Source organism: Adiantum capillus-veneris, chromosome 12 (genome assembly GCF_014529385.1).
Source record: "Adiantum capillus-veneris isolate H3 chromosome 12, ASM1452938v2, whole genome shotgun sequence".
Classification (NCBI taxonomy): domain Eukaryota; kingdom Viridiplantae; phylum Streptophyta; class Polypodiopsida; order Polypodiales; family Pteridaceae; genus Adiantum; species Adiantum capillus-veneris.
This window is the reverse complement of record NC_140942.1, coordinates 2,133,420-2,159,377: the sequence shown is the minus strand read 5'-3', so window position 1 is coordinate 2,159,377 and position 25,958 is coordinate 2,133,420. Positions and strand designations below refer to the sequence as shown.

At 43.9% G+C, this 25,958-nt stretch overlaps 1 protein-coding gene across 1 annotated transcript in view; it reads right to left on the bottom strand.

The window, feature by feature from the left end:
- The window catches only part of LOC147445213 (coenzyme Q biosynthesis Coq4 family protein / ubiquinone biosynthesis Coq4 family protein), a 60,435-nt gene extending 40,314 nt beyond the window's left edge, over positions 1-20,121 (bottom strand). The window contains exon 1 of the mRNA XM_086524768.1: positions 19,762-20,121. Within this exon, the coding sequence (XP_086380894.1) occupies positions 19,762-20,058 (297 nt within the window). The 5' untranslated portion in view covers positions 20,059-20,121. The remainder of the gene's footprint in view (positions 1-19,761) is intronic.
- Between the last annotated feature and the right edge of the window lie 5,837 nt (positions 20,122-25,958).

Below are 25,958 nucleotides of genomic sequence, written 5' to 3'. Positions count from 1 at the left end.
CAAGGTTCCTTTTAGTTCTTAGGGAAGGAGAGAGCCTTCCGTCTTTATGGAGAGTGCTATGATCACAAACAAAGCGAGTGGATATTGTGCGTGCAAGTGAATGAGACTGAGAGAAGGAGAGAAAAGAGATACGACACCCAAGAGGTTGTAAAACCCTCCTCCGAAGGCCCCACTCTCGTCGGCGAGAGTGGTCTACTTTTGATTGCACAAAGGTGTACAGTGATGATGTATGGACTGATGCAAACGGTGACTATGTCAATGACGATGATGATGACTTTAGGGCTGAATTCGATGCTCTTCTATCTGCTGTCCACAAAGGGGTAATCGTTGAGAATCTGGACCACTTTGGGGGCTGAAAATGACTGGTTTTTACTGCTGTTTTTATGGCTGAAAATGACCCGCTTGCCGAGGCTCATATGAAGATGAAAAACGCTGATGTGCTTACACTATCTGGCTGCGTTTTAGGGATACTGTCGCATGCTGAAAACGCTGGTATTTGCAGGTATCCAATGCTGAAAAACGCTGAAGTTTGCAGGTTTGCTAGCGTTAGTAATTTGCTGAAAACGCTGCCTGTGGTAGGGGAAAAACGCCAAGCATAAACGCTTGATGGCGATAGCTGCAGGTGAGGGAAACGCCAAGGGGGGTGATGCTTGATGGCGATCCAAACGCTGATGGCTGATGGGGATGGGTCTCACCAAAAGAGGCTTGGCGAGAGTCAATTTGCCCTACTGAGTACCCAACAAAAGTCACTTAATAAATAAGTGAAAAATGTTAAAAATAGGGAAAAATAGGATAAAGTCACTTGAAAAATCCCCAAACTGACTCTGATGGAATCTGATGGAAATGCTTATGCTTATGCGGTGTGCAACCAGAGGATATGCATCTACACTGAGTGACTGGGCATGCACGGTCTACGAATAGACTCACAAAAAGTGCCAGATCACTTCTAATCTAAACTGACTGGACTAATGGGAACCCTGTTATGGTGTAGCTTGTCCACGGACACATAGGGTTGGATGTGTCACGTGACATTCATAGACTTGCATAGTCCTCTTTGGCCCTTGAAAAATTCGGCTTTCATAAGCTACTACCCGTCCATCTTGCATTAGCACTGCTGCGATGCTACTGCCACACGCGTCACACTGGACCACAAATGACTTCCTGAGATCTGGCAAAACAATAACTGGATCTGAAGTCAACTTTTCCTTTAAGAGACTAAAAGCTGAAATCTCTTTTTGGGTCCATCTGAAAGTGACCTCTTTCTTTTGCAAAGCGTGGAGAGACGATGCTATCTCTGCAAAATTTCTGATAAACCTTCTATAGTAGGAACACAATCCCAAGAAGCTTCTGACATCGTGCACAGTCTTCAAGTCTGGCCATGTCTTGATAGCTTCAACCTTTGCAGGATCCATTCTAACACTTGTGGCCCAGAAAGTGGATCTCTTCGAGGAAGAATTCACTTTTCTTAGGATTGACAAGTAACCTGTGACTGCGCAGCTCTTCGAACACAATGGTCAAGTGACACCTATGCTCCTCTTCATTCTTCGAATACACTATCATGTCATCGAAGAACGTCCCAACAAACTGTTGATGCGAGCGGAAAATCCGGTCCATCATTCTATTGAACGTGGCAGGAGCATTTGTTAGCCCAAACGGCATCACTAGAAACTCATAAAGACCAAATGTTGTTCTAAACGCAATCTTGTGCACATCCTCTGGCCTTATACGAATCTGATGGTACCCACTCTTAAGGTCTATCATGCTGAAAATTGCAGCACTCTCTGGACGATCGAGAATATCATCAATTCTAGGAATAGGAAACCTATTCTTAATGGTATTCTTATTCAACGCACGGTAATCAATACACATGCGCCATGAGCCATCCTTCTTCTGCACTAGGAGCACTAGGGAGCAAAAGGGTGAAGAACTAGGCTGAATCAGCCCCTTCTCTAATAACTCCTCAACCTTGCCCATAATCTCTTTCTGTTGTGCCGCACTAACCCTGTAGGGAGGTCTATTTGGTGGGCTACACCCTGGCACCAAATCTATCTGATGGTCCTCAAGTCTCTCTGGCGGCAATTGTGGGGGTAATGAATCAGAAAAACAGTCACTAAACTTTTGCAAAAATGCTGACCTATCTTTATCTAACACAGATAAATTTGACTAATCACTATCTGAGACATCACGTGCAAAAATCAAGTACACAGAAAGATGATTCTTTATTACAGAAGTGATAGCGGAAGCAGGTACAATAGGGACTGACTCTCCTTTAAGCTTTACATCCAAGATGTGAGTTTTGCCACTATGCTGTACAGTGATCTTTTTGTTGTAGGCATCCAAGACTCCATGCACTCGGAACATCCACGGGATCCCCAACAAGGCGTCACAACCTTCCAGCGGCATGATGTAGAACTCTTCTGTGTCCACATATGACTGAATATGCAGACGCAATTTTCCAATGATGGGAGTAACACACTCTGAGTGGCCAGGACATGCCAACCGTGCCTCTACTGTGTACCCAATCTCTTCAGCTCTGATGCCCAGCTTCATAGCTAACTCTGGTGAGATAAAGTTGGCTTTGGCACCTCGATCAAAGAAGATAAGTGCCGTCTAATCCCTAACTTTACCCCATGCCCTGCATAACTCACTGGCATTTGTGTTGGGCCTGTCACCCACCATGTCTGGCACTAAACCTGCCGTGGGTTTAGGCTTCTTGCCTTTCTGGTCTTCTTTATCCTTTGAGTCAGCTGGTCTTTTCCTTTGTGGACAATTGATAGAAAAGTGACCAGGCTGCTCGCATATAAAGCATTTGTTCTCAGCCATTAGGACCTTCTTTTCCTCGAGCGACTTGCGCACAAAAGGCTTCCTTTTCTGTTTCTTTGCCTCCGATCCAGAAGTCCCGACTGAATCCTTGTCTTTGATGGCCTATTCTGACCCCTGTGATGCATCAGGAGCCGTTTTCACAAAGGGCTTCTTCGCTGAATTTTTCTTTTGCTGCCCTTCTTTGTCGCTGCTGGGAAATCCACTGTCCTCTCCTTTCAACAAGGCAAGACCAGTGTTCGTAACTTCCATAAGCTGAGTGAGGGTAGCCACTCTGTTCTTTGTACAGTAATCGCGAAGCCCTTTAGGCAGCCCACAACAGTACTTCTCTATCTGCTCTGTCAATGGCACAAATCTGTAGGAGGTCACTGAGAGTAACGCTTTACAAAACCTCCTATTGTATTCCAGCAAGCTCTTGCACGAAGCTGAAGTAAGCTGGTGCCAATCTGTCATGACGTCGCCTTCAAATTCATTTGATAGCCAAGCAAATGCAAACATTTGCTTGAAGTAAACCCAAGTGGCGGGTGCCTGTCCTTGCATTAACAATGTCGTCCACCATGTAAGCGCATTGTCCTTTAAGAAAGTGGCAGCTTTCCTGACCTTCGAGGCCTCTGTAAAATTCCCTCTTGCATAAGCTGTATCAAACTGCTGGAGGAAGGTAAGAGCCTTCGTCTTATCCTCGAAACCACTGAAGGTACTAAACTTTACAGCTGCACCACCTTCTTTGTAAGCCTTCGGCTTCTCTAGTGCCCCCAAGTTGTCATAAGGGATGGTCTGCAACATGGGCACTGTGGTAGGCATGATCGGCACATCTTGGCCATTCACATTTTGCGTCAGAGATGCATATCTTGCTGCTGTCCAGAAAAACCAGCCATGCCAAAATGACTCTGTGCCACCCCAAACTAGCCCTGGTTGCAGTGAAAACCTTGTTGCATGCCGATACTACCATACATGGGGTTTGGCATGATGCCTTGCATACCCCCGAACACTGTTCCTGGCATGTACGGCTGACTTCCACGCCCATAACCAGCCATACTTTGGAACACTGATCCATCCCCGAAATACCCAGGATGTACCGTGGGTGGTGGAAAAACTGAGTGCATAGCTTGGTATCCAGTTCCCAGTCCATTCAACACAGCATGCTGGCTCTGAAAGGTGGCGGGCTGAACTGGCATAACCTGTGGAATACGCGTTGTAGCCACCTGTTCAAGCACAGGAGGAACCTGTTTTGGAGCCCTTGACTCCGCAACATGCGAGTGTTCCCTTTCCTCTTGAGCCGCATGAAGTACCTGGGCTTGAGCATCAACAAGCTCCGTACGCGGTGTAGGTTGCCTATTTTGCTGTTGCACTTGTGGCACTTGCAAGAACTCCATAAACCTTGGATTCTGCACCAGCTGCGAAAAGACGTTCACCGCGGCAACTAACTGAGTCTTGAACGCATCATCTGTTGCCAAATTGGCATTATCTGACAGAAAAATAATTCTAAATGAATTATTGGATTTATAAGTGAGAGGGTTTTCTCGCTTGGAACACCAAGGAAAAATAATTCTAAATGAATTATTGGAATTTTAAGTGAGAGGGTTTTTCTCACTAGAGACATCCGAGTACAGAATATTCCTAGTGCGTCATTCAGAGTAATGACGGGAGCACTGTGAAAGGAAATATCTGTAAGGCCACCAGGAACGGGTACTTCTGATGCGTCACATCGGATGGGTGACAGGGAGCATCGGGAAGAAGTATTCGACCATCCGAGAACGGAAATCTATGATGCGTCATAGGATGGGTGACATAGAGCATCGTGAAGGAGATTGTACCGTAAGTTCGGTAGGAAAGGACTAGGTGATGGGTATTCCTGATACGTCACAAGGTGGGTGACGGGTGCATCGAAAAGGGAATATCCATAGTCGGGAGGAAATTCCGAACTGTGTTAGAATTGTGCACAAGGAAAAAGCAAGCACTTGAATGAAGATGGGTTCAGAGGAAACTTTGAGGAAAAACATATGCTTTTTGAGAAAGCGGGATTGCTTTTCGGGAAAGCAGATGCTTTCCCGTGAGGAAGTCTATGTCTGCATTGCAACTGTGCATGTGATTGCATCCAGGGACGCCTGGGAAGTGTTGTGAAAGCATTGTTTTTAACTTATAAGGTTTTATTGAGTTTTTGGGCAGGTTCAGACTATTTTTAAAATACGCCAGCCGCCCACTTAATAACTGGGCAGCCATCTGATAAATAAGGCAACAGATCAGCCAGCGTTTTCTCTCTCTTTTTCTGGCAGAACAGAAAAAAAAAAAAAAAACACGGCCGCGATCTCTGCGGGAGCAGCTATTCGTGCCCGTGGCTAGGAGCTATAAAAGCATCACATGCCCTCACTCAGAGGGGAGGACCAATCTTTGCAAGGAGGAGATGCTGCTGCAGATTTCAGCCGTAAAGAAGACGTTGCCGGTGATGCCCATGGCTGCCCCAAGTGTACCAGATGTGCATCACATACCCTCACTCAAAGGGGAGGAATGTCACAAAGTGATGATGTGGCTACCGACAGCAGAAACCCTAATTTCTGCAAGAAACCCTAAAATTCCTGCAAACCCTAATTTCTGCCAAAAACCCTAATTTCTGGAAATCGCGGAGGCTATTTAATATTATATTTTGTTATTTTATTTTTTTTTAAGGAAAATGATGAGCGACGCAAATTTTGCTTTTTGACTCTCTGTGAGAGAGAGAGCAATTGCTTTTGATTTGAAGCTTTTGGGGCTCTGCTTTTGGGCATCCCTTGTAATCTTTAAATTAGTGGTGAGGGCCTCACTTCTCAGAGCATCTGGACGCAGAGTCCGAGAGTGAAACCCTAGCCACTCTCTTGTACTTTAAACTGATTAATATAAAAATAAATACCGAAAGGGGAGCCAGTCTTTGGGGCCAATATCTCTAGGTACGGAACTCCGCCGGGCCAGTGCAAATCTATTGTGATCTGTGAATTGTTTTGAAGTGGTTATTTGGTGCTGTCGCGATTGATTTTTGACTTGGAGTGTCCAAGTCTGTTACAGAGGACCAATCTTTGCAAGGAGGAGATGCTGCTGCAGATTTCAGCCGTAAGAAGACGTTGCCAGTGATGCCCATGGCTGTCCCAAGTGTACCAAATGTCGCCAAGACCCAGTGCGCGAGTTCCCTCGCGAAGAAGTGCCTACGAAGCGTGTTTCCATCGCGACAAGTTTCTGTTTTTCTCTGTTTTCAGCCCATAAACGTCGTAGACGGGGCTGATTTATGAGAAGGAACCCGAGAACACACCTCTTTTGTGTGTAGGATTGGAAGAGAGGATTTTCTATGGAGAGATCTCTTCCGGGGAATTGCTTTTCGAGAACGGAGTTGCGTTTCGAGCATCGAGACTTTGAAGGTAACGATTTTCATGTTATGAACTGTGAGTATTTGTTTGCAGGTGTACTTCCTCTTAGTGAGGGAGTAGGAGCAGAGGAAGGTATGAGCCTCTGTAGGAGAAAAGCGCTCCGAGGAACTAGAGCCAGATCAGCCAAGGGTTTCGTACCCGAGTTTGGGAAGTAGAGCCACGGATCGGAGAGAGGTAGTCTCTCAAGTTGTGATCCGGAAGTTGGGATTCCCAAGGACTTCGTGTCCGGGAAAGCAGAGTTGTTCTGCGGGAAGAGGACTCTGGAAAGAGAGTTGGAAAACAGTTGCAGGGATGCCATGCCCTGAGTCTGGAAGGTGAGATCCAGAGGCGAGAACCTTGATTCTCGAGGAATTGGAATAAGGAACGGAAGTTCCTTGGAATAGGGTTTTGCCCTAGGAATCGGAAGCTGAGGCTTCCGGGAACCATCAAGTCTTATTCTAGAACGAACGTGGTAATACGTTCGGTTCAAGTGCTTGTATAGACATCTCCTCAGTAATAAAGATACTATTACGGGGGGGGACCAGCCCATCTTCTGGTCCCAGTATTGTGTCGATCTTCTCACTCTCTATCTCTCTCTCTATTTATTTCTCTCTATATCCTCTGGCTTCAGTAATAAGTGATAAATCCTATTTATCCGAATTGTATTTTATATTGTTATGCGCTCCCGTTTGTGACAGTGGTATCAGAGCATGGTCTCCTCTCTTTCTCTGTAAAGGAGGACGACTCTGGGAAGATACGGGAAGAAGCCATGACAAGCCAAGAGAGGAGTAAGCAGGCGGAAACCTAAGTCTTGCAGGAGAAAGCTCACAGAGTTGGAATTTTTTTTTTCTCTCTGCAAGAAGTCGACACAAGACTTGGGATTCTTTGAGAAGGCGACAAGAGCGTGATGCTCAAGAATCTAGAGAATCCAAGGAGCGGAATGCTCGAGATTCTTCAGAATCCAGAAAATATCCATGAACGTCAATCCAGAACTATAGCCATGAAATCCCGTCATTCCGAGAAGGATATGAAGAAGGTCTCTAGACCTAGGAACACTTCCAGTCAAGTTTGATACTTTTGACGGAAGGGAAGATGCCCCGAAAGCTACCGCTTTGATTCGACAAGTTTGAAGTTGCCTTTGCAAACGGCAATTTCTGGAAAAGCGTCGAAGATGAGGCATGTGATTAAACACCTCAAGGGGATTGCAAGTACTTGGTGGTATACCAAAGCTCTGCAAGGAACTTACAACAAGACTTGGATTCAATTCAAGGTTGAATTCTTCGACAAATTTTTTTCCTCTACACTTTGAGGAAGGCATCCAAGAAGATTGGGATGGGTTTGCCCAATAGGAACACGAGTGAGTCAAAGCAAGTAGTGGTTCACTGTTGCCAAGGTAGCTCCACTCTCGATCCTCTCTGAGGAAGGAAAGATGAAGAAATTCAACAAAGGACTTTTGCCCGAATTTTGCAAACGCATCTGCAAAATACTTTGCAGCAGATGGTAGAGTCAGCAATAAAAGCTGAAAGTGTACACCTTAGTGTATACATAGAATCCAATCCCCGTAGTGGGACGAGAATCATTGAACACAGAAAGTTTGGAGTAAGGGAATTCAATCTAACTCCTGAGTTCTTGAATAGAAGACCCTGGAACTTTAAGTGAGAGGGCAGGTTTTCAATCAAAGTTACATCTTTGAGGAATCATAAAGTGCATTGTGCTTGTTTGCTCTTTTGCACAAGATATGGTTATGTCTAACCGGGACTACCACTCTCGAGTGTTTATGAGAGCAGGATCAAACTGAAACATTGTTTTCTGAGATGAATTGGTTTGCTTAACTAGCCGGAAGGTCAACTATTGATCTGGTATCCGGTAATTTCCGAATAGATTACCTGCTACTACTGCGGGTAGGAAAATTATGAAGGAACCATTCTGAGCTTTCCAGCAAAGAAAAGCTTTCATCAAGCTTGAATACTCTTTAAGCCCACACCCCCTACCCGGTCAGGGAAGACATGGTAGTGCTTTTCACACAAGTGAATGAACACTTTCTTTACGAGGGAAGGAACAAGTGACAACTACGGCCTGTGCTCGAGGAATCCAAGGATTGAAATCCTAGATTATTTGATGAGCGGGTTTTGCTCTAAGATTGAGCCAAGAGATTGTCAGGTTGAGCGTCTTCGCTCTAAGGATCTTACGAAGGGAAGGTAATTTCCCAGGTTCATTGAAACTCTAACACAGCGTAAGAATTATGTACACTTTTAAGTACATGGATAACACACGAAGATGCAGACTCATGCCAAGGAATTGGACGAGAGTTTGTTATACTCTCTTGAGCGCCTTTTTGCGCGCAAGGATATTCCAACACGAGAATCTCTATTTGAGATGTGTTTGGTAGAAGGAATTTGAGTTTCTCTACAGAGAAGAGGTTTTCTGATGGTCGTTGATCATTGAGTACGCTATGTGCCTTTACCATTATAGTTGCAACTTTTGGTTGCGGTATATGTTTCTCCATGAGCAGGTCAAGTAGCATTTACACGCTGCTGAAATAAATTCCAACTATTATGTTCGTAAGAATATAGTTCACCAACCGTTTCAAAATGGTAAGAATGATATATGGGAGAACATCCCTGAGAATCAAAGAGGGTTCGCTCTCGACACCCGAGTGCTGATTGTAAGCATGTACGACATAGGTGCAAACAAGGACGTTTGAGATTTCAAGAGGGGGATATGTCACCCGCCAGTGGCAATTCCATTTTTGTTTATTTTCTCTTTCTTTAGGGAATTTCGTTTGTTTTACCTTTTGGAAACACCCCTCTGGAAATCTAACTGCCCTGCATTGCATAGCAAGAGTGGAACTGTTCAGAGAGAGTCCACGCCTGAGGACTAAAGAGCACTAAGGTTGGACAAGGACTATGGTTAGACAAAGTGGAGTCATTGGCCAGCCAAAGCGGAATCCTTTGCTACATAGGCTACATTTCAGTTCTGGGTGTGGCTACAGTGTACAAAGAGGGTCAGATGACCTAGAAGAATGTAATGGCAGAAACTCCTAAATTTTAGGGATTGCTATTTTTGGACGGCAAAATGTCTTCGTGTCATTACGTGCAGTTTGACATGGGGATCGTTTTGTTACTCTATGGCCAAGTAAACAGAGGTTGCAGGTGATATATTTTTAGACCCGAGGGTCTAAAGCGGGAAAATGCACAAATGAGTGACTTGGCACTCTGTGGCCGATTTACTACTTAAAGAGAAGGCAAAAACGTGATTTTCAGCTGTGAGCTCGTTTTTGAGTGCTGTCACAGGTGGGAGAGCTTCAATGGAGTGTTGGCTTACCCTCTATGTACAGTGAGGTGCAGGATGTCATGACCTGCACACCTCTCACTGCTCTCTCTCTCCCCTATTCTTTATTGTTATGCCCCACTAGTGGGCTTTTCAATTGACCAATGTACAGTTGTGCAGGTTCATGCGCAATTGCCGAGGCAAGAGCCTCTTGCACAGGTACTGGATTAGCTAGCGGCTAATCCCCCGCAGGTACAGGTGATTAGGAGAGGTTTCACGTGAGAAATCTCGTCCGATTCAAAGGGCAAGTAGCCCTACAGGTGCGGGAGCTCGAGGACTTGCTACGGATGCGACCGGCACGCAAAACGGAGCCCGAAACAGTGAATTACAGCCTGCTGTGTATTTTTGCAGGTTTAGGGTTTTGGCCCTAAACAGACCCTAATACCCCCAGGAGGTTCGGGGACGCAAGGGGACCGTTGTACAGGTGATCTAGCGCATTTTCGGGGCAGAAAACAGAGAATTCAGCGTGCTGCAGATTCTCGCCAGGTTTTGCAAAGTGTCCGTATGCATCGGGAAAGTCATCCACTGTGTGGGAATACTGACTGTGAAGGGTCCTAGTTCAGTTATTCTGCCGCAGTCAGGCCAGAACAGTTGAAATTCAGCCAAGATTGTGCGGGGCAGCTTGTAGGGAACCACAGCTTTTATTCCCTCTGTTAAAGAATAAAGAAATACCGAAAGGGGCACCTAATTTAGGGGCCAGTCTAGTGTCTGACTCGCATACAGATGCATTCTAGCATTTGTATCCCATTCCCCTCTCTTGTGTCATTATAGCACAAGTAGAATAGACGACTAATAATGGGTGAAAGCTACATCAAGTCTACCGCCCTTTTTGAAGTTAACAGGCCGGTTACATGGTCCCATCGACGGGATTAAATCATTTTCTCCTCAAAAAGTGAGCCAAGGTCAGTTTGGGTTAAAGACACAGAGAGAGTTTGGGATGACCTTGAAAACACAGAGAGTTTGAAAGTAGATCGAGTGGATTTATAGGTGAGAAAGGCTACGAGAGTCTTTCTTTGGATACAGATAACCTAGAATGCATTTGTATGCGAGTCAGACACTAGATTGGCCCCTAAATTAGGCGCCCCTTTCGGTATTTCTTTATTCTTTAACAGAGGGAATAAAAGCTGTGGTTCCCTACAAGCTGCCCCGCACAATCTTGGCTGAATTTCAACTGTTCTGGCCTGATTTCGGCAACATAACTGTACTAGGACGCTTCACAGTTAGTATCCCCACGCAATAGGTGACTTTCCCGATGCATACGGACACTTTGCGAAACCTGGCGAGAATCTGCAGCACGCTGAATTCTCTGTTTTCTGCCCCGAAAAATGCGCCAGTTCACCTATACAGCGGTCCCCTCGCATCCCCAAAGCTCCTGGGGTTATTAGTGTCACAAACGGGAGCGCATAACAATATAAAATATACTCAAATAAATAGAATTTATCTCTTATTATTGAAGCCAAAGGATATAGAGAGAATTAGATAGAGAGAGAGAGAGTGAGAAGATCGACACAGTACTGGGGACCAGAAGATGGGCTGGTCCCCCCCCTTAAAAAGAATTCTTTATTAGGGAGAATCTTTTTACAAGCACAAGAACCGGAGAAAACCCCTCCGTTCTAAATCTCTGACTTGATGGTCGTTCCTTCCAGTAAGGGAAATCCGAGAGACAAGCTCTCAATCCTTTTTCCGTCTGTACTCGGAGTTGAGACTCCGCAGACAATTTCCGAATTTCGTTTCCGGAATTCCCAAGCGTAGGCCGAAGCCTTCTCGCTTCTCCTTCGCGATGAAGTACCTGCAAACACACACGCAAACACACGACAACAATTCGTATGGCGAATCCACAATAGGTACCTGTCGCTCTTGCGCGAGAAAAGCGACTTCCGTGCTTCGTAGTCTCGCGATCTCTCGGGTCTTCTGGCGGCAGAGTCTTTTCTTGCTGGCGCTGGCAACCTCCCTTCGGTGAGGGCATGTGGTGCTTTTATAGCTCCTTCACAACGGCACAAATAGCTGCTCGCGGAGAGATCACGGTCGTTTTTTTTTTTTCTTTCTGTTCTACCGGAAATAGGGAGAGAGAATTCGTTGGTTGGTTTTGTTGCTTTATTTTCTAAGTGGCTGCCCACTTATTAAGTGGACGGCCGGCATATTTTTAAAATTGGTCTGAACCTGCCCAAAAACTCAATAAAACCTTATAAGTTAAAATCAATGCTTTTACAGCACTTCCGAGGCATCCCTGGATGCAACCACATGCACGAATGCAATGCAAAGATAGATTCCTCGCGGGAAAGCGTTTGCTCTTCCCGGAAAACTCCTTCAAATTTTCCGCTTTTTAAGAAAAGCTTCTCAGAACCCATCTTTATTCTTGTGCTTGCGTTTTTACGCGTATTCCTCTTTCCATTTCGGATTTCCTCTCGACTATGGATATCCCCTTTCCGATGCACCCGTCACCCACCTTGTGACGCATCAGGAATACCCATCACCTAGTCCTTTCCTACCGAACTTACGGTACAATCCCCTTCACGATGCTCTGTCACCCATCCTATGACGCATCGAAGATGTCCGTTCCCGGATGGTCGGATACTTCTTCCCGATGCTCCCTGTCACCCATCCGATGTGACGCATCAGAAGTACCCGTTCCTGGTGGCCTTACAGATATTCTCGTTCACAGTGCTATCGTCATTACTTTGAATGACGCACTAGGAATACTCTGTACTCGAATGTCTCCAGTGAGAAAAACCCTCACTTAAAATTCCAATAATTCATTTAGAATTATGTTTCCTTGATGTTCCAAGCGAGAAAACCCTCTCACTTATAAATCCAATAATTCATTTAGAATTATTTTTCTGTCAGATAAAGCCAATTTAGCAACATCCCTCTCACTTATAAACAGTTGTCCTCAACTGTAGAGGTCCAACTGAACTGCCGGGGAGAAACCGGAAAGATTCCAAATCTTTCTCAATGGTGAGTTGAGCTAGTCCTTTCTCAAAAGAGAACTTAAAAATTAAATTAAACAAAAATTCAAGAATTCAATACTTACCTTACCGCTTCATGTCCTTCCTCTAGTACCTCGAGGATATCCTTCACCATTCATCAAACTTACGAGCCATGTAGGAACTCGTCATTCGCGTCTTTCCAACAGATTGGAAGTTTCCTCATCCAAGAATCTGTTAACTCAATTCCCCCTTCTCAATCCCGAGAAGAATAATCCTCCTAGAAATCAATCTAGGTATCTGTCTTTGCGCATAATCCTGCGCTGTTAGTCTAGAGGGTATTAAACCTCTTGTGTCCTCCCACATAGGGAATACTCAAGTCATAGAGCATTAAGCTCGATGTCTTTCTTCCACAATTTGCGATCACCTTAAAGAAGGTTCTTGTTCCAGGCCATCGCTCAACGTAGGCGGACGGTTCCAGGCCGAAGATTCCTTGTGCACGACAACACTTTCTTCCAATCGTTTCCTCCTACGAGTTATTACCACCAGCAGTGATTTTCCGACACCCATTAGCATCTCTTCCTTACAAAATCATAAAAAATGATTCACCTTGCGAGCATCAATGACGACTTGCAAAATCTCAGGCAAATAGGATTCTAGCCATAGCATTTTCTGAACATAAGTTCAAACTTGGCCCACTTAAGGGTGAACCCGCTTTGGATCTCAAGGATGTTCTCCCATATGTGGTTAAGGTAATTCTTACCATTTTAAAATGGTTGGCAAATTTTACTCTTACGAACATAATAGTTCGAATTTATTCCAGCAGCGTGTAAATGCTACTTGACCTGCTCATGGAGAAACATATACCGCAACCAAAAGTTGCTTTTGTAATGGTAAAAGCACATAGCATACTCAATGATCAATGATCATCAGAAAACCTCTTCTCCGTAGAGAAACTCAAATTCCTTCTACCGAACACATCTCAAATAGAGATTCTCGTGTCGGAATAACCTTGCGCATAAAAAGGCGCTCAAGAGAGTATAGCAAACTCTCATCCAGTTCCTTGGCATAGGTCTGCATCTTCGTGGGTTATCCATGTACTCAAAGGTGTACCTAATTCTTAAGCTGTGTTAGAGTTTCTGTGAACCTGGGAAGTTTCCTTCCCTTTGTAAGATCCTTAGAGCGAAGACGCTCAACTTGATGATCACTTGGCTCGATCTTAGAGCAAAACCCGCTCATCAAATAATCTAGGATTTCAATCCTTGGATTCCTCGAGCACAGGCCGTAGTCGTTGCTTGTTCCTTCCCTCGTAAAGAGTGTTCATTCACTTGTGCGAAAAGCATTACCATATCTTCCCTTACCGGGTAGGGGGTGTGGGCTTAAAGAGTATTCAAGCTTAGTGAAAGCTTTTCTTGGTTGAAAGATCTGAATGGTTCCTTCCTTTCTGCCGTCCTACCCGCAATAGCAGGTAATTTGTTTGTGAACTACCGGATACGAGATCAATAGTTGACCTTCCGGATGGTTGAGCAAACCAATTCATCTCAGAAAACAATGTTTCAAATTGATCCTACTCTCATAAATACGCGAGAGTGATTGTCCTGGTCAGACACATGCATATCTCGTGCATAAAAGCAATACGCATTTTATGAGTTCCTCAAAGATTTAACTTTGATCCAAGACCTGCCCTCTCACTTAAAGTTTGAGGGTCAAAAACTCGGGAGTTAGATTGAATTCCCTTACTCCAAACTTTCTCCGGATAGCAATGTATCCTTCGAGGAGAGGTAACAAAAATTCGTTGTTTCTATGTTCAATGGTTCTCGTCCCACTGCGGGGATTGTATTCTATGTACATCAAGGTGTACACTTTCAGCTTTTATTGTTGACTCCACCATCTGCTGCAAAGTATCTTGCAGATGGGTTTACAAAATTCGGGCAAAAGTCCTTCGTTGAATTTCTTCATCTTTCCTTCCTCAGAGAAGGTCAAGAGTGGAGCTACCTTGGCAAGAGTGAACCACTACTTGCTTGGACTTGCTCGTATTTCTATTGGGCAAACCGATCCCAATCTTTTTGGATGCCTTCCTCAAAGCGTAAAGGAAAAAAATTCAGCCTTGAATTGAATCCAAGTCTTGTTGTAAGTTCCTTGCAAAGCTTTGGTATACCACCAAGTACTTGCAATCCCCTTGAGGTGTTTGGTTACATGCCTTACCTTTGACGCTTCTCAGAAATTGCCGTTTGCAAAGGCAACTTCATACTGTCAAATGAAAGCGGTAGCTTTCGGGACATATTCTCTTCCGTCAAAAGTATCAAACTTGATCGGAGGGTTCTGAGGTCTAAAGACCTTCTTCATATCCTTCCCAAGATGACGGGATTTCTTGGCTATGGTTCTGGATTGATGTTCATGGATATCTTCTGAATTCTGAAGGATCTCGAGCATTCCGCTCCTTGGATTCTCTAGGTTCTTGAGCATCATGCTCTTGTTGCCTTCTCAGAGAATCCCAAGTCTTGTGTCGACTTCTTACAGAGAGAAAAAAAATTCCAACTCTGCGAGCTTTTTCCTGCAGGACTTAGGTTTCCGCCTGCTTACTTCTCTCTTGGCTTGTCATGGCTTCTTCCCGTATCTTCCCAGAGTCGTCCTCCTTTACAAAGAAAGAGAGGAGACCATGCTCTGATACCACTGTCACAAACGGGAGCGCATAACAATATAAAATATACTCAGATAAATAGAATTTATCTCTTATTATTGAAGCCAAAAGATATAGAGAGAATTAGATAGAGAGAGAGAGAGAGAGAGTGAGAAGATCGACACAGTATTGGGGACCAGAAGATGGGCTGGTCCCCCCCCTTAAAGAGAATTCTTTATTAGGGAGAATCTTTTTACAAGCACAAGAACCGGAGAAAACCCCTCCGTTCTAAATCTCTGACTCGATGGTCGTTCCTTCCCGTAAGGGAAATCCGAGAGACAAGCTCTCAATCCTTTTTCCGTCTATACTCGGAGTTGAGACTCCACAGACAATTTCCGAATTTCGTTTCCGGAATTCCCAAGCGTAGGCCAAAGCCTTCTCGCTTCTCCTTCGCGATGAAGTACCTGCAAACACACACGCAAACACACGACAACAATTCGTATGGTGAATCCACAATAGGTACTTGTCGCTCTTGCGCGAGAAAAGCAACTTTCGTGCTTCGTAGTCTCGCGATCTCTCGCGTCTTCTGGCGGCAGAGTCTTCTCTTGCTGGCATTGGCAACCTCCCTTTGGTGAGGGCATGTGGTGCTTTTATAGCTCCTTCACAACGGCACGAATCGCTGCTCGCAGAGAGATCGCGGCCGTTTTTTTTTTTCTTTTTTTCTTTTTTTCTTTTTTTTTTCTTTTTTTTTCTGTGCTACCCGAAATAAGGAGAGAGAATTCGCTGGTTGGTTTTGTTGCTTTATTTTCTAAGTGGCTGCCCACTTATTAAGTGGACAGCCGGCATAATTTTAAAATTGGTCTGAACCTGCCCAAAAACTCAATAAAACCTTATAAGTTAAAATCAATGCTTTCACAGCACTTCCCAGGCGTCCCTAGATGCAACACATGCACAAATGCAATGCAAACATAGATTCCTCGCGGGAAAGCGTTTGCTCTTCCCGGAAAACTCCTTCAAATTTTCCGCTTTTTAAGAAAAGCTTCTCAGAACCCATCTTTATTCTTGTGCTTGCGTTTTTACGCGTATTCCTCTTTCCATTTCGGATTTCCTCTCGACTATGGATATCCCCTTTCCGATGCACCCGTCACCCACCTTGTGACGCATCAGGAATACCCATCACCTAGTCCTTTCCTACCGAACTTACGGTACAATCCCCTTCACGATGCTCTGTCACCCATCCTATGACGCATCAGAGATGTCCGTTCCCGGATGGTCGGATACTTCTTCCCGATGCTCCCTGTCACCCATCCGATGTGACGCATCAGAAGTACTCGTTCCTGGTGGCCTTACAGATATTCTCGTTCACAGTGCTATCGTCATTACTTTGAATGACGCACTAGGAATACTCTGTACTCGAATGTCTCCAGTGAGAAAAACCCTCACTTAAAATTCCAATAATTCATTTAGAATTATGTTTCCTTGATGTTCCAAGCGAGAAAACCCTCTCAGTTATAAATCCAATAATTCATTTAGAATTATTTTTCTGTCAGATAAAGCCAATTTAGCAACAATTAGGGTCCGTTTAGGGCCGAAACCCTAAACCTGCAAAAATACACAACAGGCTGTAATTCCCTGTTTTGGGCTCCGTTTCGTGTGCCGGTCGCATCTGTAGCAAGACCTCGAGCTCCCGCACCTGTAGGGCTACTTGCCCTTTGAATCGGACGAGATTTCTGACGTGAAACCTCTCCGAATTCACCTGTACCTGCGGGGGATTAGCCGCTAGCTAATCCATTACCTGTGCAAGAGGCTCTTGCCTCGGCAATCGCGCATGAACCCACATAATTGTACATTGGTCAAATGAAAAGCCCACTAGTGGGGCATAACATACTGCTCGTAGGGGAGAGAGAGAGAGAGCAGTGCGAAGCGTGCAAGGCATCACTCCTGGCACCGCACTGTACATAAGAGGGAAAGGAAGCACTCCATAGCTCTTAACCTGTGGACAGAGAGTTGCAAATGAGCCTCCCAGCTATAAAATCAGCGCCAACTCTTCCTTGCATTGGAAAGTGCACAAAAATGTGACACTTCGCGCATTTACAAGCATTTTCCCGTTTCGGGTTCGCCGCTTAAAAATAGCCCAACCGATCGCCCAGTTGACTTCGCGACAGAGCTGTAAAATGTTCTCCTAGTCATACCGGAGGTAATGACGCGAACACATTTCTCGGCCCAAAGTAGCAGATCCCTAAATTTTAGGAGATGCTTCCGTTGGGCTCCAACTGGTCTTCTGACCATCTATCCTCATTGGGACCGCATCCAAAAATGCAATGTGGCCCAACTGTCGGATACTTTTCTGTTGGTAGTCACACCTTGACTTTAGGCCTTTATTGAGTTCACTCCCTAGTATCCACCAACTTGCTAAGTGCGACGGGGGGAACCTATATGATCTTGCTCTGAGCCTAAACATCCTCTTACCATACGAATTCCAGTGCCAACCATTACCCATCTACGGGTGAAACTACCGTTCACATTGGCCATGCAATGTCCGACCGTTTGCTACTTCAAGAAGAGGGTCTCAAAAATAAAACAAAACCCCTTGGAAAGAAACCAACAACTAAAGTTAGCAGTTGCCACGTCCTCATGACATAGTTAACAGTTGCCACATCCCCGTGACAATCTGCGTTTTCAGCGTGTCGTCGTCGCATCGTCGTCATCGACATCGTCACCGACATAGAGTCAGAATTCAGCAGATAGAAGATTAGCAGATTTCAACTCATAGCGTTTTTGGACAGCAGTAGAAAGATTGCAGATTTCAGCCCGTAGGTCGACTTCGTCATCACCGTCATCATCGTCGACATAGCCTAGACTTGCATCAGTCTCATGCATACCATTTGTACCAGATTGTGCAACCATAAGTAGACCACTCTAGCAGATGAGAGTGGGGCCTTCGGAGGAGGGTTTTACAACGTCTCTGATGTCGTATCTCTCTTCTCTCTATCTCTCAGTCTCATACACTTGCACGCACCGTGTCCATTCACTTTGTTTGTGATCACAGCATTCTCTCATTAAGAACGGAAGGCTCTACCTTCCATAAGAACAAAAGGAACCTTGAGCACAGTTCGAAGCACTCAGCTTGAGCAAAGCGCAAACATTCATTCCACTGCACCTTACATCTCAAAAGCTGACGCCCAGATCTGTCAGCGCATTTCAGGAAATTCTGTACGCCTGCCACGTCAACAGCGCAAATTGAGAAAGTCCGTACACTCGCCGCGTGGCACTGTCAGCGCAAAACACGGGCATCCGGATTCCGTACAACAACCACGTCATCTACAGTTTAAGCAAGAGATTTGTGTGTGTGTGTGTGTTTGTGTTGGTCCTGCTTTATTTATTGTCTTTAGGTCCCATGGGCCCCATCGAATGGGGTCCCATAAGCTGGTGGGAACTCCTAAAAACATGCCACTCCGCAAGACTTTGTAAGTTGATAAAACTTCTGCTGCTACTTCTGCTTCTTTTTTTGCTTCTGGGTTCAGTCCCTCGGCGAAGATCTGCAAGTTGGCTCCGTTCTTCAGTGGCTTGACACGTCCGCAGTTTGTGACCTCCCCCCTTCTTGAAAGAAGAGTAATCGTCCGTGATTACCATATATCTGCAAAACAACTCAAGTTAGCTTAAAAATTTCCGAGAGTCATTCCGAGGGACAATGACAATTAATTTTCTCATTCCATAATTGAGCTCTTGATATCTTGAGTCGTTGGCTTCCCAGAAAAATCTTATCCAATAAGGAGAATATTCTCATTGCAAATCAAAGCTCTTGATATTCTGGCGTAGCAAAATTAGTCATCACACCCAGACCACGTTGATCTACAACGGGTGTCTAGATCAACGCGGTGTCTTGATGCACTAAAATTACATACCTAGGCAATCTCATTCAATTAGGAATATTTAGTGGTTGGCACATCACAATGGGACCCAAATGCTCACATATATATGTTACAAGACATAGAAACATAAAGCCGCCGATGAACATTCAACACACCCTCCACAAATAACCATCTTGGTTTGAGTCATAAGCTGTTCAACGACTCCCTCGTCACTCCTCCCACAAATAACCTAAAAGGGTTCGGGCCTAGGTAAGTTAAAAACCATCAATTTAACAAAGAGTAAACCAGTGTTTCTTTTTGAGGTAAAATATATCCTTTAAACCCCTATACAAAACAAATGTGCCCCGTTTTAACAAAGCAAAAAGGCCAGTTTTCTCAGCCCCTAAGAGGGCCTCATTTCATCATGCAACTTTTCACAAGTACACATCCGATAACTGGTCATATAAAAGACATTGATGAGATAGAATCGGTAGACCTGCCTATATCTCAATCACATTGGCAAAAGGCTGCGATGACAAGATGTCTTATATTAAGGACAACCACACTGAGTGTTCTGGTGCCTTGTTCGATAGGTAATTGGGGTGGAAAAGTATTCAAAGTCGAGCTTCACTCATCCTGCTGCAAAGAATTATGCACAAGAAGAAGATAAATGCTTTGATGAGATTGTTGCTACCCCTGCTCAATTTACTTATGTATTTGATCTGGTTCCATTTCATGTTTAACAACGGAAATAGAAGAATGACATAAAGATGGTAAGAGAGAATTGATTAACTTCTTCAACTTTTAACACCTTGGCAAAAGTGTGCGCTTACTAGAAAACTTACCCTACCTTCGGGGCTCTGCTTCATCCGGACAAGCATATTGCGGAAGGCAAGGCTGCCAGTGGTCTCTCCAAGGGCCGCGACAAGATCAGCCCGAGAGGGGTCCATAAGAGCTCCCAAGGCAGATCCGAATGCAATGGCCACCTTCTGCCAGGGTTTATAGTGCAATCTGCTTGTTGTCCTTGAGGAGAGAACATTGCCCCTGCCCGTGTCACTGTCATCCAACTTTGCAACATGAGAAACAAGTGATCTCGACTGCGAAAATAAAAGCTTGACGTTGGAGCGACGGGAGGTCAGCATCTGTTGCAGGAGGGTAATCCGCCAAGGTGGCCAATGTTACATATCTAAACTAACATACATGGCGCTTGGTATAGGGTTGCCACGTGGCGCAAGCTGCAACCTGAAGGCTAAAGACAAAAGAAAGAAAGCGCTAGCACACGCTCACGTTCGCGGCGACCTTCGCGGCGGCTCTAGCAAGCTTGCAAATTTGCTCTGCCGGGTTTTAAAACTCGTTAACTTGCAGCTTGGTGACGGTCGTATTCCTTCCTCGCTTACATTCCCTTCTCTGCTCTACGAAGTACTACACCCAGAGAGAGAGAGAGAGAGAGAGAGAGAGAGAAGCAGAAACGAAGGAGGCTCCCTTGGTAAGGTAGCACTGCTTGCTCCTTTGCTATTGCTATTGTATTGGCGTGCATGCGTGTGTGCAACCAGGCGTATTGCCTGCTCTCAAGCTACGTCAAGCCACCCTGTCTTCAAACGCCATAGCGTTTTGCTGCATGTTCGGCAGTCCTGGCTCTTGCTACCCGATCGGCCGTCCCGGCTGATGCGAGCTCAGCCTGTTGCAAGGGAGGTGTAGCCAATACTTCCGTCTCTCTCTCTCTCTCTCTCTCTCTCTCTCTCTCTCTCTCTCTCTCTCTCTCTCTCTCTCTCTCTCTCTCTCTCTCTCCCCCCTCTCTCTCTCTCTCTCTCTCTCTCTCTCTCTCTCTCTCTCTCTCTCTCTCTCTCTCTTCTGTGAAGCGCGCGATGTTCTCTGTGTTTTCCAGTTGCCACAAGCCACCTTTTCCTCATCAAGCTCGAGCTCGAGCTCCTTGCCTTAGCTCCAACTAATCTGCGCACCCGGCAATAGCACGTGTGCAAAAGAATGAGCATGCAGAAGGCAATGGTCTGATGGTGTGAGGGCGTGCCAGTCTACTGCTAGCGCTGCTTTGCCACCTCCCTACGCAGGGTGGGGTTGCCTGCTCACTACTGGCGCGCCATGGCAACTACAGTAAAACGACCACAGCTATTAGCTATTAGCTATTTAGTGGACCGCTTCACAAAATTACCTGAGACTCGAGTTCTATGTTTGTGTTGGCGACGCATAACACACACACACACACACACACAACGAGAGAGACAATGAATTGAAATGAAATGTTATGTTATTTGTAACAGGTGTAGCCTGCAGGCAAGCCGAGGGGAGTGCTTTCGATAGCCGTCGAGTGTGCGTGAACTAGCTCATCCAGGTTATATTTCAATTCGTTTCAATTATGTGCTTTTTTAATATAATTATTTAATTTATTCAAGCATTCAACTTGGTTATATTTTGATTCGTTTCAATTATGTGCTATTTTTTATTCAAGCATTCAACGTCATTAAAAAAGAAAATATACATACACACCGATAGAGAAATAAGTAGACCAAGTAGTGGGAAGAGAGAGAGACAGAGAGAGAGAGAGAGAGAGAGAGAGAGAGAGAGAGAGAGAGAGAGAGAGAGAGAGAGAGAGAGAAAAGAAGAAGAAGACGAGAGGTTTAACGTCATAGGAAACTATCCCAAGCTACCTTAGAGATCTAGCCGCCGACGAGGAGAGTTGAACTCAAGACCTATTGTGTGTGTGTGTGTGTGTGTGTGTGTGTGTGTGTGTGTGTGTGTGTGTGTGTGTGTGTGTGTGTGTGTGTGTGTGTGGAGAGAGAGAGAGAGAGAGAGAGAGAGAGAGAGAGAGAGAGAGAGAGAGAGAGAGAGATGAAACTGACATGAAATGCTATGATAAATTAACCTAATTTAAAAAGATTTAGAAACAAACACACACACACACACACACACACAGAGGAGATGAAAGTGATTTGAAATGATATATTGACTTCCTCGAAGAGCGGAATGGCCTATGTGATCAAATGAAAAAGAAATGAATCTTACACATATACACTTTGTACACAGCTGTTAGTGGTTAAAAAATCACCTTCTATGTTTGTGTTGGTGGCGCATATAACACACACACACAAAAAGAAGAAGTAGACCAAGTAGAGGGGAAGAGAGAAAGAGAGAGAGAGAAGAAGAAGAAGAAGAAGAAGAAAAAGAGAGTTTTAACGTCGTAGGAAATTATTCCAAGAGACCTTGAAGATGTAGCCGACGAGGAGAGTTGAACTCAAGACCTGGGGGGGGGAGAGAGAGAGAGAGAGAGAGAGAGAGAGAGAGAGAGAGAGAGAGATGAAATGCTATGATAAATTAACCTAATTTAAAAAGAAGAAACAAACACACACACACACACACACACACACACACAGGAGATGAAAGGGAATTGAAATGATATATTGACTCCTCGAAAGAGCGGAATGGCCTATGTGATCAAATGAAAAAGAAATGAATTTGAAAGAAACTTACACATATACGCTCTGTACACAGCTGCTAGTGGACAAAAAATCACCTTCTATGTTTGTGTTGGTGGCACATAAAACACACACACACACACACACACACACACACACAGAAAAAGAAGAAGTAGACCAAGTAGGGGGGAAGAGAGAAAGAGAGAGAGAAGAAGAAGAGAGTTTTAACATCGTAGGAAACTATCCCAAGATACCTTAAAGATCTAGCCGACGAGGAGAGTTGCTCAAGACCTATGAGAGAGAGAGAGAGAGAGAGAGAGAGAGAGAGAGAGAGAGAGAGAGATGAAAATGACATGAAATGCTATGATAAATTAACCTTATTCAAAAAGATTGATAAACAAACACACACACACACACATATGAAAGTGAATTGAAATTATATATTGACTTCTTGAAAAGAGAGAAATGGCCTAGAGAGACAGAGATGAAAATGGAATGAATTTGAAAGGCACTTACACATATACACGCACACATAGTACATACACACAGCACAGAGAGAGAGAGAGAGAGAGAGAGAGAGAGAGAGAGAGAGAGAGAGATGACAATGAGTAGATCCATGTGACCATAAAGATACACACACATACAAAGAGAGAGAGAGAGAGAGAGAGAGAGAGAGAGAGAGAGAGAGAGAGTTAAGTGTGAGAGAAAAAGATGAAATTAAGGATAGAGAGAGAGGGGGGGTATATTAAAATGGTTTGTTAACTTCCTCAAAAGGGCCATATGGCCTATGAGACTTGGGGGGAGAGAGAGAGAGAGAGAGAGAGAGAGAGAGAGAGATGAAAGTGAATTGAAATGATTTATTGACTTCTTCAAAAGAGCAAAATGGCCTATGAGACCAAAAGATTGTATCTATACATGTTCACACACACACACACACACACACACACACACACAGATTTATTTTTGTAAATAGAAACAAAAAATTGACTAAAAGGCTACACACATGTGTTCATTTAGAAAAACCCACACACTCACTGTACACATTGAGGCGCTGAGGCTACATCAAAGATCTAGAGCTTGATATAAATGCCTAGAGCAATCCCAGCAGACCTTAGAAATCTTTAAGTAGTCTTGAAAATCAAGGCACAATACTCAAAAGGCAATCTCAAGAGAGCATGGTATTAAACCAACAGGCCTTGAGTATCTACTATACGGGAACTCAGTATTTTCTTCAAGAGGGTTCTTGAATATTCAAAATAGATGTACAATGTACTACAATTGGGTAAAAGTTCAAGGAACCTAAGATGGGAATAGATTTTGAGCATCCTGTCTATGGAAGTATTGAAAGAACTATCTAATGGCAGGGTGGTGCAATTCAGCTATGCTATTCAAGTGACAATTAACATAACCACTATGCCACACATACACACTCACTCGGACATGAGTGGTTATGGTTTCTCTCTCATACATATAGTTTCAAAAAATCCCAAGGATGTAAGTACCATGATGCTAGCACTAATTCCATTGGTTATTGAGGAATTTAATGAGTTCTGAAATAAAGGCATTGCAATAATCAAGCTCCTATTCTTGACAATAATCTACCACACCAGGGTGTTCTATACATCATGCCACTTGGGGTTGAACTTAAAACCCGTGGAACAATTCAACAACTCACGAGAGTCTTGAACTCAACCTGTTACTCTAAAGTGTTTTGATTGTGGAATATGTCCAATAGGAACAAGGCACATGCATTATAGTTTTAAAAAAACCACAGTTGATCACTAAAAGGTGATCACATTTGTCTTGAACTCATAAAACCAAGAGAAAGGGTTAGATAGAGAGAAGAAGGCCTTGAGTATCTATTGTATGGGCCTTGAACTCAATATTTTCTTCAAGAGGGTACTTGAACATTCAAAATAGTTGTACAATGTACTACAATTGGGTAAAAATTCAAGGAACCTAAAATGTGAAGATGTCCCAAAGAGTAGCCGAATGTAGTGGCTCACAAAACACTAATATGATTGCAAAGAGTTCTCTCAACTGCATTCCATACTGTATATTGAAGTATTGAAATCTCTAATGCTAGAAATCTCTAATGCTTTGAGCACTTATCTAAAGAGACGTATTGTAATGTCAAGTTTTGTTCGTAAAGTTCTAGAGTAACTACACTTACATTGTCTCTTTTTTTATTCCATTTTTTCCATTAGGAACCTTATGGCACCTAGGGTATTTGCTGAATGTTTTGGTCATGGATTGGAAGCAATGGAGATAGTATTGAATCACATAATGATTCATGACTCTCTGGAAAAGAAAGCTGACTTCTTTCAAAGCATTGTTCGAGGTTTCTTTTCGGGTGTTACTGTAGAAGAAGCTTGGAGAACTTACGATCACACTTCCATGACTCAAGATGGGGTACCCTTTCACCAGGTGTTTGTCCAAATCCAAAATGATCCCAGTCAATGGTTCCGCAACCTACACCTATTGCAAATACGAGTAAATCTTGGATATTCGGATGCCCTCTACCTTGATTCTGAGACACGTTGTTCTTCTGTTTGTGAGGCTTATAGCAAAATTAATGCTTTAAAGAGCATTGTTGGACCTGATAAGATAGAGAATCACAAGAAGCCTGCTTTCAAGCGTCCTTGAGCTAAACACTCTTTTCCCATTTTCAAAGGTAGATGGGGTTGATCATGTATTAAGAAAAACTTTTATTCAATTTTCAAAAATGATTGATGAGCATTGTGGTTTGTTTGCCACTTCTCATGTAGTCCTTTGTTATTTCTCACAACTAGATAGAGATGATGTATTTTCTTTGTTTCTTAAAAAACGAACACTTAAAAGTGAATGCTTTGAGAGTTTTTTTTATTTTATTACAAGCATTCAAACCTTTCTATTTGGTTGTCAAATTTCTCCTTGCAACCATTGTAGTTTTTTGTGTACAGTAAAATGGAGATTAGCCATGCCATTCCTCTAGCTATTGCAACCAATGGCCAGCGATAGCTTCTCATATAGCTGCAAGTGCATTAGCTAATGAAGAGGAGATATTGTCAAGACTTCCTATTCGCAATGTGCGTGCGGCAAAGAGAGCAGCTCAAAATGTTGGCAGGAATTCTAAAAAGCCAGCGATTGAAACTCTGCTAGAGATCAAAGCCTCCTGCAATAGGATCGAGACAATGCAAACCAATGTCTATGATGTGGTTGAAACATTAAGCTCTGCATTGGAGATTGAAAGTGGGATACTATGGAAATTGCGAGAAGAGGCAAGAGCAACAAACTTGCAGAGATTAGAGAGTGGGGCATACTTGAGAGACAAACTTTCTCGAGTTGAAGATTCTCAAAAGATGATATTGGCATCTATTGAGAATCTCCAAAGAGAGGTTTCAATGAGTCAACGTAAATCAAAAGGAAGAAATCAAGACAATACTCTGCGACACATTGTGCCAGGATTGAGGAGTATTGTCAACAAGTAGGGTGCTTTGACAAAGGTTTAAGGTTCAAGGTTTAAGACTTTCTGATATGCGAGCTACTACAAATAAATTAAGTGCTTTGGCTAGATTAGTTTGACCAAAGCAACGTCAAGTTTCTCAACGATCTAATCTTCATAATGGAAAAAC